The sequence below is a fragment of the Festucalex cinctus genome, chromosome 21 (genome assembly GCF_051991245.1).
Source record: "Festucalex cinctus isolate MCC-2025b chromosome 21, RoL_Fcin_1.0, whole genome shotgun sequence".
NCBI classification, from domain to species: domain Eukaryota; kingdom Metazoa; phylum Chordata; class Actinopteri; order Syngnathiformes; family Syngnathidae; genus Festucalex; species Festucalex cinctus.
The window spans coordinates 20,634,689-20,648,438 of record NC_135431.1 but is presented as its reverse complement, the minus strand read 5'-3'; the positions used below and the strand labels follow the sequence as shown (position 1 = coordinate 20,648,438).

The window sequence follows — 13,750 nt, the reverse complement described above, 5'->3', positions numbered from 1 at the left end:
GCAGCGACCGCTGCGAGGTCCCTCTTGTTTTTGTAAGAATTCTTCTTCTTCTTCTTCTTCTTCTTCTTCTTCTCCGTAAACGATCGCATTTTTGAGGGCCTAAACATTTACGAAAACTCACCAAACTTTGCAGTCTCTTCGGGCCCGGCGAAAAATTTGATATTATGTAGTTGCCATAACAATGCGACTCTATAGCGCCCCCTAGCGTAGAAAAATAAAAACCAATCCCGGCCCGTTTGACCTAGAGCTACGAAAATTGCCAGGCACGTGTAGCACCCCGAGACGCACAAAAAAGTCAGTGGAAGCCATTTCCTAAAATGTACAGGAAGTGAGCTATGAATTTTTGAATGTCCAATTTTGGCCCATTTTGGCCCATTCACTGTGGTCATACTTTTTCCCCCTTTGCAAATATTTTTCAGCCAGTTGACTTCAAACTTGCCATGTGTCATCTCAAGACCCAAGACAACAACTGGGCAAAATATCTTGACTTTTCGAAATACTATATGACGGGGGCGGGGCATCAAATATTGCCTTTAAAATTTAATTTGTCCAGAAAGACAAAATGCTTAATAACTCCCATGTTCAAGCTCCAAAAAATCTCAAACTTCTCATGCAACTTAATAGTCACGGCCTGAAAACATCTATACAATGAAATTCAGTTATACATATAGCGCCACCTAGTGGTGACAATAAATGTCATACTTTACGTTTTTAGCTACTGTGCCGAGCTCGTTGAAGGGATCCAGTTGAAAATTGTTCAGAAAAGCCTTAAGATGTTGGTCATGCCCCACACCGAATATGGTAACTTTTCGGCAAAGGGCGTGGCCACTACGGTGACACAAAGTCTGAAGATTTTCCGTGACATTAAAAGCTGTATTAACTTGACCGAGATGATCCTATCTTCTCAAAATTTCACACATTTGATGAGAGTCCAGCCCTTAACACATCTACGAACTTATATTTCATCTTACTGATAGCGCCACCTACTGGCGATTTTTTTCTTACGATTTTTCTTCAACGTTTTTCTCCAACCACGTTAACTGGACCTACCTCATATTTGTTCAGATGAGGGTTTCGGGCCTAATGATGTCACAACACGAAGTTTGTGAGTTTTCGCAAATCGCTGTGGGCGTGGCTAAGCGCTGATCGCCAAGAAAACAATGCCAATTTTAAGGGCCTAAACTAGCACAGAAACACATGAAACTTGGCACACACATCTGGCTTGGCAAAATGAGCAATATTTTATCGTGTATTGTGCTATTTTTACAAAAATGACTCAATAGCGCCCCCTAGAATTTTTTAACGAAGCAGCCCTGGTTGTACGTTTAAACAAGATCTTAGGAAATTTTTAGGTGTATGAGGGAGCCCAAGACCTACAAAAAAAGTCTCTTGGACCTATATGCTAAAATTAACAGGAAGTGAGCGACGAATTTTTGAATGTCCCGTTTTTTACGATTTTAGCACATTTACAGTGGGCATACTTTTGCCCACGTCTCCTACACGTTTCATCCGACTGACTTCAGAATTGACCTGGACCATGTCAAGACCTCAGCCAACGAGAGGGGGAAAAATCTTGACTTTTTGAAATACTATATGATGAGGGCGGGGCATCAAAATTTGTGTTTCGCAATGAAAAAGGATATGGTTAATAACTCCCCGGTACATGCTCCAAAAAATCCCAAACTTGGCATGTATGTTTATAGTCAAGGCCTGAAGCTATCTCTATAACAACATTCAGTTATATATGCAGCGCCACCTAGCCCTTGAGGCAGAAATAAAAATACCCCACTTACGGTATTTTTACAAAAATTGTAAACACGTTTCGCAATTAAAAAGGATATGCTTAATAACTCCCCGGTGCATGCTCCGAAAAATCCCAAACTTGTCATGTATGCTTATAATCAAGGCCTGAAGCTATCTCGATGACAACATTCAGTTATAAATACAGCGCCACCTAGCCCTTGAGGCATTAAAAAAAATATATATTATATAACCCACATACGGTATTTTGTACAAAAAATGTAAAATCATTCTAAGTGTGATAACTAAGTCATTTATGAATATTCTTTTACTTTCCATTACTCAAAATGTTCACTGGCATCAGACTTATCCAAACATATGTACTTTTTTATTTAATTTTTGATAGCCTCTATGGACATTAAAAGCAATATTGTGAATGAAGGATATGCTTAATAACTCCATGGTACATGCTCCAAAAAAAATCCCACACTTATGTTTAGAGTCACGGCTTGAAGGTATCTCTATGACAACATTCCATTATATATACAACGTCACCTCGCCCTTGAGGCATAAAAAAAAAATACCCCACTTAACGGTATTTTTGCAAAAATTGTAAACTCATTGTAAGTGTGATAACTAAATCATTTATGAATATTATTTTAGTTTCCACCACTCAAAATGTTCACTGGCATCAGACCTATCCAAACATACGTATTTTTTATTTAGTTTGATTTAATTTTGATAGCCTCTATGGACAATAAAAGTAATATTGTGCAATGAGTACGAGTGATGATGGGTACATATATTTTTACAAAAAATACCAATCAGGGCAACTTGTTGACTAAAAATTAAAAAAAGGATGCTGATTTTTGCAGATCGTAACGTTCACCAAAACCCATTGAGCTTGACACATTCATCACACCTGGCAAAGAAAATCTGGCAAAGGTTTATCATGCCATTTTCAAAGAAATTCTGCTTCCAATGTGACAGTACCCCAACGTGCAAGTACCCCAACGTGGCCCGGGCTGCGAGGGCCCTTTATAGCTGCTCGCAGCTCTAGTTATTTCTGCAATCGTGTCAAGAATTCGGAAAGAATAACATGAAGGGTTCCATGTATTTGACACGACGTGAGAATGGAGGACTCAGGCACAGGTGAACAGTTAGCCTCAATAGGCTGCAGTTTATTGACAAGAAACAAAAAACACCTCTTACAGAGGGACAAAACGCTGAACCAAAAGAGCTCCAAACTGGAGAGGAGAAAAAGGCCACTCAAAAAAGGGACAACAAAAGGCGCTCCGCTAGGGAGGAAAAAGAGGGGCAAACTCAAGGCGCAAGGCAAAAACAATGACTGTGGTACAAGGGCTGTGAGGACGCTTCCATGCACGGGTTGTGACACTTTGGCAAACTGCAGGTGGTGGATGATGGCTTTTATTGACTGAGTAATTGGTGACAGGTGGAAGCAATCAAGGGCGTGGACCAGTAATGAGCTGTGCAGAAGGAAGGGCAAGTGACCTGAGGTGAGAGGGTGGTTAGTAACTTCAACATAAAACAAGAAGGTTCTTGACAAAATAAAAGTGGACACTGGCCCGCCTATGGCGGCGTGACAATATTGTAAAATGTATTTTCAGACCCATGTGGAGTGTACACAATTTTCTCAAGCCTTAGGTTCGTTAATGTTTTTTTTTGTCCAGTAGGTTATTGTGGGTGAGGCAGCTTTCTTCAACCTCAAGAGAATCCAGTGATGTGCTCTGTATTGTGGTAAAAGTGACTATAATGTGCCCCTAGCGGGCAGTTGTAATCCTTGCAGTTAAAACAAAAAATATTGAGAACTGAGTACACACTATTAAGCATTAGTTAATAGGGTGTTAATCATTTATAGAGCATTTTTCTGACATGAATGATCATTAGTATGTAGTTAATAGAGACAGTCATAAATTGGGCTGGGTACTGCCGCCTACCTCACGATACGATACGTATCACGATACAGGGGTCATGATACGATATGTATCGCGATACATATGCATCCCAATACTTGATCTTCAAGGCGATACGTATCCCTATATATTACATTAATTTTCTTGCATTTTATAATAACAGTCATATTTATACCTAAAGGATATGTTTGTTATGCTGACTAACAAAAATATTTTGTTAGCATCTCTTCTGGTTTACCACCAAGCGGCATACCTGGTCTAAATGTGCACGCACTGCAGAGCAAGGAGCAGCTTTCACAGACACACCGGGAAACTTTTTGAATAGGCATGGGCCAATTTGAGCAAAAATATCAAACTATTCAAATTACAGCTCTAAAATGTGCTTATTTGAAATATTTGGGGAAATAAAAACAGCATTTTTTTTCCATGTAACAAATTCTATTTCATTTTTAAACAACATATACAAAATTTGGTACATTAAAACACGTGCCATGTTAAGTTTATAAGTAAATAAATGTTGATATTCTTCCTCTGCTTTAATTTTTCTTGGCAAGACACAGAGTCCAATCACTGGTGAGCTATTTTTGCATTAATTGAAGGCAATTAACTTCAAAGAAGCTGCAGGTTTTTATTTTTTAGGTACGATGCAAGCTGCAAAGGCAAACCGTTAACTGCCTATTTAAAGTTAATGAGCAATATCGATTCTGACGCCTGTGTATCGATACGCGTATTGTAATGAGGCCCGCAACGATATATTGCCGTATCGATTTTTTGAGCACACCCCTAGTCATAAATGTGTTACCCATTGTTAATAAACTCGTCTATAATGTGCTCAATTATTGCATTGCCATACTTTATAAATGATGTATTCACCATTTCTAGATTATGTATTGCATCATTTACTAAGCTTCTATTTTGGGATTTTTTTTTTTTAAAACTGGCATATTCTGCATTTGACTTTTTGTTTTTAGCAGTTTCTTCTTCTGGAGCCAATTTATCAATTTTAGGGTGTTTCTTCTAGTGGTTTCCGGCTCTGTATTGTCCCAGTATGGCCATATAAATTCACAAGGGCAACGAAGTTACCATACAGTTTGCCAGTCACAATGATAAACCATCCATTGTTGTTTAACAACTCATTAATCGAACAAACCGAATACTTTTTCTTATCAATACTGCCACTCCCCGAGACCTCTATAATTGGAGTGAAATATATGGTCAATCCAACACTTCTTCAACTTTGCATGCTCACTAGAACGTAGGTGAGTCTCCTGAAGGTACATAATGTCTGGTGCCAGCGATTTTAGATGGCTAAGAACCCTGTTACGTTTAATAGGATGTTGTATCCCTTTAATGTTCCAGCTTATTAGGGCCCGAGTAGCGACCGCTGCGAGGTCCCAATTGTTTTTGCAAAAATTATTATTATTATTATTATTATTATTATTATTATTAGGGCCCGAGCAGCGACCGCTGCGAGGTCCCAATTGTTTTTGTAAAAATTATTAGCATTATTAGGGCCCGAGCAGCGACTCAATAGCGCCCCCTAGAAATTTGTAACGAAACAGTTGTACGTTTAAGTAAGAGCTACGAAAATTTTTAGGTTTAATAGGGAGCCCAAGACCTACAAAAAAAGTCTCTTGGACCCATATGCTTAAATTAACAGGAAGTGAGCTACGAATTTTTGAATGTCCCATTTTTTACGATTTTAGCACATTTACAGGGGGCATACTTTTGCCCACTTCTCCTACATGTTTCATCCGACTGACTTCAGACTTGACCTGGGCCATGTCAAGACCTGAGCCAACGACAGGGGGAAAAATCTTGACTTTTCGAAATACTATATGATGAGGGCAGGGCATCAAATTTTGTGTTTCGCAATGAAAAAGGATATGCTTAATAACTCCCCGGTACATGCTCCAAAAAATCCCAAACTTGACATGTATGTTTAAAAGTCAACGCCTGAAGCTATGTCTATGACAACATTCAGTTATATATGCAGCGCCACCTAGCCCTTGAGGCATGAAAAAAAAAAAAAATACGGTATTTTTACCAAAAATGTAAACTCATTCTAAGTGTGATAACTCAGTCATTTATGAATATTCTTTTACTTTCAACCACTCAAAATGTTCACTGGCATCAGACCTAACCAAACATACATATTTTCTATTAAGTTTTATTTATTTTTGATAGCCTCTATGGACATTAAAAGCAATATCGTGAATGAAGGATATGCTTAATAACTCCCAGGTACATGCTCAAAAAAATCCCATACTTGAAATGTATATTTATAGTGAAGGCCTGAAGGTATCACTATGACAAAATTCAGTTATAAGTCCAGCGCCACCTATTCCTTGAGACATTAAAAAAATGCCTCACTTTCGGTATTTTTACAAAAATTGTAAACTCATTGTAAGTGTGATAAATGAGTCATTTATGAAAATTATTTTACTTTCTTCCACTCAATATGTTCACTGGCACCAGACCGATCCAAACATATGTACTTTTTTATTTATTTTCATTTTTTTTAATCACCTCTATGGAGGAAGGTGTGTTCATAGGAAGAAAGAGAAGAGGAACACCATGAGTCTAGAACTGAGAGTAGGGACTTTGAATGTTGGAAGTATAACAGGAAAAGGTAGAGACGCTGGTTGACATGATGCAGAGGAGGAAGGTGGACATACTGTGTACAGTATGACTGTTGTATGACTGTCAGGAGGCTCTGGATGGTCAGGATTTGCTCCCAGATGACTGGACAACTACAGCAAATGTGATCAGGCAGACAGGTAGGACAGTCCTTGGTGTGTCATCTGAAAGGAAAGGAGATAAGGAGACTTGGTGGTGGAATGAGGAGGTGTAGAAGTGGATCCAGAGAAAGATGTTAGCTAAGAAGTGGGACACTGAGAGGACTGAAGAAGTAGACAGTAGTACAGGGAAATACATCGTAAGGTAAAAGTAGAAGTGATGACTTGTACGCTAGGTTGGACAGTAAGGAGGGAGAGACTGATCTATACAGGTTGGCAAGGCAAAGAGACAGAGATGGGAAGAACGTGCAGCAGGTTAGGGTAATAAAGGATAGGGATGGAAGAGTGTTGACAGATGCCACCGGTGTGATGGGAAGATGGAAAGAGTACTTTGAAGAGTTGATGAATGAGGAAAATGAGAGAGAACGAAGAGTAGAAGGGGTGACTGTTGTGGACCAGGAAGCAGAAAAGATTAGTAAGGATGACGTGAGAATGGCATTGAAGAGGATGAAGAGTGGAAAGGCACTCGGTCCTGATGGAAGTGCCTATGAGAGGTAGCAGTAGAATTTCTGACTGGGTTGTTCAACAGGATCTTAGATAGTGAGAAAATGCCTGAGGAATGGAGGAGAAGTGGAGGAGTTCAAGCATCTTGGGGTCTTGTACACGAGTGAGAGTAGGATGAAGCGGAAGAGCGACAGGCGAATTGGTGCAGCATCTGCAATGATGCAGACTCTGTATCGGTCCGTTGTGGTGAAGAAGGTGCTGAGTCGAAAGGCAAAACTCTCAATTTATCGGTCGATCTTTGTTCCAACCCTCACTTATGGTCACGAGCTGTGGGTCGTGACCGAAAGAACAAGATCCCGGATACAAGCGGTTGAAATGAGTTTCCTCTGCAGGGTTCTCCTTTAGAGATAAGGTGAGAAGCTCAATCATCCGGGAGGGACTCAGAGTCGAGCCACTACTCCTCTGCGTTGAGGAACCAGTTGAGCTGGCTCAGGCATCTGGTTCGGATGCTCCCTGGATAGGGATGGGAATCGAAAACCGGTTCTTGTTGAGAACCGGCTCCTAGTGTTTCAATTCTTTGGCATCGTTTGCTGTTTTTACTAATGATTTCCTTATATGTCACGTGTGGGAACGATGACATCACCATGTGCGCGTCATTTGCCTGCGCGACAAGCAACAAACGGCGCAACGCTCAAAAATTTGTTGACATCTTCCAAGAAAAGCTAACAACAGGGCAACTTGCAACATTTGCAAAATGGATATCTTGTCTAAGGGAGGAAACATTACCGCTATGTAAGAGCATTTGCATACACAGCATGCGATGACTGTGTCATGTTTGTGAGTGCTCCGGAGTCCCAGAGGGATCAACACAGCAGCAACGGCCGCTTGCAAATGCAAGCATTCAGATACTGGTAGTAACTATATTAGCGCCAGTTTGCCTTTATGTGAAACATGCCGTTAGTTACTAACTGCTAATGTTAAGGCCCATATCTCACTTAACAGCACCGGCTTACGAGGGTAAACACTGTTGCCTGCGAGTGTTGTGTTGTGTTGTGTTTTATCATCGGGGTTCATTCAAGGTTGAAAAATGCGCAAAGCCTTACAGAACGAACCATGATTTAAGAGCAACATTTGCTACTTCCAAACATTCTGACTAACGGAAGCCAGTATACTGGCTGCATCTGTTTTGACTGAGGCAGGGAGGAGTAGTTTTGTGTGCTTATTTCATATCAGTGTTGAAATGTTACTGGAGTTGGACATTATTGTCACAAAATAATCTAGGTTGTATTTTGTGCATTTCTACAGAAAATCATTTAAAAAAAATGTTATGTTAATTTTCAAATCTTTTTTTTTCTTTCTTTTTTTTCTGGGGACCCCATGGCACCCCTTGAGGAGTCCTCAAATTTGGACAACTTCTTTTGGACTCGTAAGGTCATGTTACCTTTTATGTCTTTTGTTTTGAAAAAGGGCGGCACGGTACACGAGTGGTTAGCACGTCCGCCTCCCAGTTCTGAGGACTCGGGTTCGAGTCCAGGCTCCGGCCTTCCTGCTTGAAGTTTGTATGTTCTCCCCGTGCCTGCGTGGGTCTTCTCCGGGTACTCCAGTCTCCTCCCACGTTCCAAAGACATGCATGGCAGGTTAATTGGGCGCTCCGAATTGTCCCTAGGTGTGCTTGTGCGTGTGGATGGTTGTCTGTCTCTGTGTGCCCTGCGACTGGCTGGCAACCAGTCCAGGGTGTACCCTGCCTACTGCCCAAAGACAGCTGAGATAGGCTCCAGCACGCCCCGTGGCACTTGTGAAGAATAAGCGGTCAAGAAAATGGATGGATGTTTTGAAAGACTTAAAAAAAAACGAATCGATAAGAGATTTGATACAGAGTCGAATATTTAAGCAGAATCGAGAACAGAATCGGAGTCGTAAAAATCTTATCAATTCCCATCCCTACTCCTGGATGCCTCCCTGGAGAGGTGTTCCGGTCATGTCCCACCGGTGGGAAGCCCCGGGGACGACCCAGGACACGCCGAAGAGACTATGTCTCTCAGCTTGCCTGGGAATGCCTTGGGATCCCGCCAGAGGAGCTTTGAAGTGGCGGGGGTGAGGAAAGTCTGGGCTTCCCTGCTAAAACTGCTGCCCCTGTGACCTGACCCCGGATAAGCGATGGATGGATGGATATTTTTGTAATATAACTGTAATGTAATACGCTGTGATTTGCATATGAACAGATTAATCGACTATTCGCGACCACTATCGATAACTAGTTGACTAGCAAAATAGTTGCTTGTGGCAACCCTAGTACTAAAGAAAATAGCAAAATGCGGAGATATGAAGCCAACTCCATACATTTCCATGAAAGGAAGAAAGAAATATTTCAAAACGAGCACGACACACATTGCAAAATAAACATCAAATTATAAAAAAAACAGCGGCGATCCTGCATCATCCGTGCCACACCCTTCGACCTTTGAACCTGCACCATCACTATTCGGGTGCACTGACCACTAAACTATAAAACCCGAAACCAGCGAACTCAGCAGACAGCATCCCCTTTTGAAGCCTCCAATGAGTGAAGTTTGGCTAAACTCAAGCAGTGCACCATATCATCCATTCGACAAAAAAAATCACACTTAGCGCAGCTCCTCCAACAGGATGCAGACTCACAGGCGACTCTGACCACTACCAGCTGTTTCACTACTAGTTTTCCCAACCAGCAACTACTAGTAAGAGGTTCTTGCTGGGGGATTCCCTATTAGCTAAACTATTCTCTAATGTATTTTCTTACATCAAACCCAAATATTTTCAGGCTAAGGTAATTTTGTCTCACTGTTCCAATACTTTTTGGGTTGTATATGTTGTATGATGTCCCCTCACTTTATGCTTGTATTATCAGCTGCCTTGCAGAGCATTTTCCCATCAACTGAACTGGGATCCTTTATGGTGCTCTTAAAGAGAGACAAGGAACAGCAGCTATCTGAGCTCACGATGACTGTCACAGGAATTCGTCTCTTCAACAAAGCCAGCAAGAAAGAACATGAGATGAACTCTTCTGAATTAAGTAAGATACAGTATTGTTGACACTCTCACACACAGTGGAATTGGGGCTTAATTGTCTAACAAAGACGGTATTACCATATTTTGGGAACTGTAAAGCTACTGTATGGAGGATTTCCCCCCAAAATATCTTAACAATAGCCTTTTTATTTGACCATATATGACTAAAAAATATTCTAATTAGTAGTTCAACATCTTAGCTGTGTCACAATGGGTACTCCTGCAAGCCTCTGGCCAATATTATTTAGGAAGCGTCCTGTCCGAATCCTTCGAATTTCCCGCCCTCTGTCTGCGGGAAGTGACGTCATGCGTGGTCTCGTCAGTTGTTTCCTGTAGTCGAGAAGACGGAACTAGTACAGATTTTCACTGCCCCAGATACCCGCTGTTACTCCGCGGAAGGCTGCTTTAAAAAAAAGAAAAAAAAAAAAGAAAACAGTGTCAAGTGCCACGAAAAAAAAATATCTAAACTTGATAGTGACCGACGCCGGGCAAGAACGAAAGTGACATCGGTTTGACATTTCAGCGGTGGAGAGAGTTGAATCGGACTTGGATTAGAAAAGTATTTCACAGCTGGCTTTCTTTCTACTCCAAAAGGTAAAAAGAAAGTGTCTTGACATTTACAAAAAAAATTTGTTGTTTTCAATTAGCAGTAACCTCAAGATCGATCACTTCCCGGTCGTAACTAGGGGTGAAAGGAGGTAGACGGCAACATTTAGCGTGAAAGGGGCGGCAAGGTTGAATGAAATAGAAAAGAATGGCTTTATGAAGAACAGACGTTCCATTCCGCGGCGTTTCAATCAGGCTAAATATTGCGTTATTGTCCTCCGTGAAAACAGCCTATTGTAGCTACATCATGCTAGCGGAATGTGAACGCTAATACCGAATGGCGATAACATTCACGGCCATATCACTAAGCAGTGAATCGGTCTATATTATGTTTTTCTCAATCGTCAATTTCCATAAATGACGGCCCACCTTTCGGCTCATGCACAATGACACTAACCTTGGGGCGACAAACTAATAATGACTTTAATCAGGTTGATGTCCGTCGAGCGGTGTGACTACAATATGGAACTGCATATTGACGTCGGAATGAGATACAATTAATTGACGTAATTTGCAAATCATTTTGGAATACAGCACAGAACTGGACTTCGACCGACTAAAGCAATATGATCTGCACGTCCCGTGGACATCAATTGTTTAGTGGGGATCGAGAGTCTCATTCCGTGAAGTGGTCAGCTTTGTATAACATTATAAAACTTTTTACCTCTGAAAACATAGTCTAATTGGATATGAAGAGCCCAGTCTTCAGTAATGAGGTCGTGCACGTACTAGTGCGCGCAGCTTGTACGAGCGTGCAGTTTGTTTTCGGCCACAAGTGGCAGTAGCGATTTGAAATTTTAAATCTTCCATATAGTGACTCCATATAAGTGTCACTTTTTAAACAGTTTGGCTGGTCCTGTGACATGCTACGTTCACACTGCAGGTCTTAATGCTCAATTTGGATTTAGATTTTTTTTGTGTGTGTAATCATTCACATTACATATTAATTACGACTTTAGGCCTTGTGCACACATAGCAGGATATTGTTAAAACTGAATATTCCCCCCATACCTATGTACAAATCAAAATTGAGTTTGAATTTTTTTTCTTGATATGATTCCCCTGTCAACACACCCATGTGGGGCCCACGTGGGTTGAATATGGGCTGGTGAATGAGTCCCAGTTGGTCAGGGACTTCATGGAGTGATGGAGCGTAAGCCCATTGAGAGGTAGACGGCCGTCCTGGGATTTACGGTCCTAGGGGAGGCCGTCATTGCCCTCCCTTCAGGCCGACGCGCAGTGAAGATATGGAGGATCCACTGTCCTCTTCAAGAATGATCAGATATTTTGTATCCCGGGTGTTGGAGGAAGAGTCTCCGCTTTATTAGGTTTAAAGAAGAAGTTTAACAACTCAGAATATAGAAGAAAACTAACAGAGTCCGGGCCGGGATTGGAACTGTCGGCACAATGATTTATTTGACAGACACATACAAATAAGACATATATTCTGGCCAGAAGGGAGAAGTAGTCTGTAGAATAACTGGTTTTTATAACCTTACTAGATCCACGCCCAAACTTTTCTTAGGGCGGAACATCTTAAGGTAACTAACTTTATTGGCTACTCCAAAATATGCCCACTCCTACATATTAGCCTAATTATTCATATGGATTTCTTTGGCCACTAGAGTGCACCACAGGATTGAAGTTTAACTTTGTGCTGTACTATTTCGTGACCATTGGGGGCACTGTGACTCACGCAAATTTAGGCCCGTAACCTTTAGCCTACTCTTAAACCCAATTCACACTGACTGTGGAACGGACGCGGAGCGTTCTCCGTACGGTGGCCGTACGGACGCCACAAGGATAGATCGCATTCAAGTCTACGTGTCAATTCACACCAGCTTCGGTGCCGTGCGTCCACGGTGCGGAAAGACTGCGGCAAAGCAGCAAGTGTTCTATTTCTTCCGGACGCCGCATGCGGATTTTCATGAAGCTGAAGAAATTACACGAGCCTGACAGGAAATCGAGCGTCTCGCATTAAGGTAAATCCGGTATATTTCAAAATAAAACCGTTTGCAAACTCGTTTTTTGGGGAAGCTAGTTATCTGCATAGTATGACATCAGTCGGACATTTAAAGGGGGATGATGCAATATTAGACTCAAATTTGAGAGTTAAAATAACCATATTTTTCACCCGCACATGTTTTAAGAATTGTATAATGGAGAGGAGGCACGACTGTGTCACAATGACTGTTGCCCCTATTTTTCTGTAAAAGGAAAAAATGTTGGAGCGTTCAGGCCGGAATCTTTAACTGTGGCTCTGAGCATGACGCCATGCGCATGCACGCTATTGTACCTGTTAGCTCTCGCGATTGTTCACGCAACTTCACGGACAGGACAGCTAATTCAAGATGGACTTGAAGAGACCTGCACCCAATACGTCTATCCCTTATGGAGACTTCACGGAAGACAAAGAGAGGTAAAAAACTTTCAGACCAGCGTCACGGGAGGATGCCGATAAATATAAGAGCAGCATTCGTCAGGTGGAGAGAGCTAAGAGCTATCCTGGGGATGAAACGGGACCCACAGCTTGCTGACTTTTTGCTAAAAAGGTAAGACTTCGTAACGAAAATATGATAGGGTCTATTTATGATTAGCAGGGCAGAATAAAACTACCACACGGTCGCTTTCTAATGTTTCCACACTTGGGCATATTAGCAACGCACTGCTATCCTCAATGTCATCGGATTCACGGGTTGCAGTATTTTCGTTTGGAAGGCTGTAATTACGTAAGCTCTTATCACTCAAAATTACTTTCATATAAAAAGTAACTTGAAGATTAATATGTTTCTTATCTCTGTAGACATTATTAAGCCTATGAAAAAGGCGTTGTGCTCCGTGTTTACGTTTTTTCGATTAACTTGGAGGTTTGCTCGTGCCCGCAAAGTCGCGCACGCTCCTGGCCGTGTGCACGTCGCTGGGGTCGCAAATGTGCTAAAACTCTGAATCTTGCATCCTGCCCCTTTAAGACAAAAAATTAGCTCAGAATAAATTAAACACGACAAAATTACACTATTTAAACACAAAAGTACCATACTTTCACGACTATAAGGCGCACCTAAAAGCCTTCAATTTTTTCAAAAGCTGACCATGCGCCTTATAGTCCAGTGCGCCTTATATATGGATCAATATTGAGCCGCAACAGGTCTCGCTGTCAAGACGCTATCGGTGACCCTGCAT

General features: G+C 41.5%; 1 protein-coding gene across 7 annotated transcripts in view; it reads left to right on the top strand.

Annotated features, from left to right (window-relative positions):
• The window catches only part of cfap206 (cilia and flagella associated protein 206), a 103,940-nt gene that overhangs the window by 48,809 nt on the left and 41,381 nt on the right, over positions 1-13,750 (top strand). For all 7 annotated transcript variants that reach the window (XR_013281101.1, XM_077509896.1, XM_077509892.1 and 4 more), the window contains one exon: positions 9,804-9,968. Coding sequence is in view for 6 of the 7 variants with exons in the window: in XM_077509896.1 (XP_077366022.1) it covers positions 9,804-9,968 (165 nt within the window). In the remaining variant the exon portion in view is untranslated. The remainder of the gene's footprint in view (positions 1-9,803; positions 9,969-13,750) is intronic.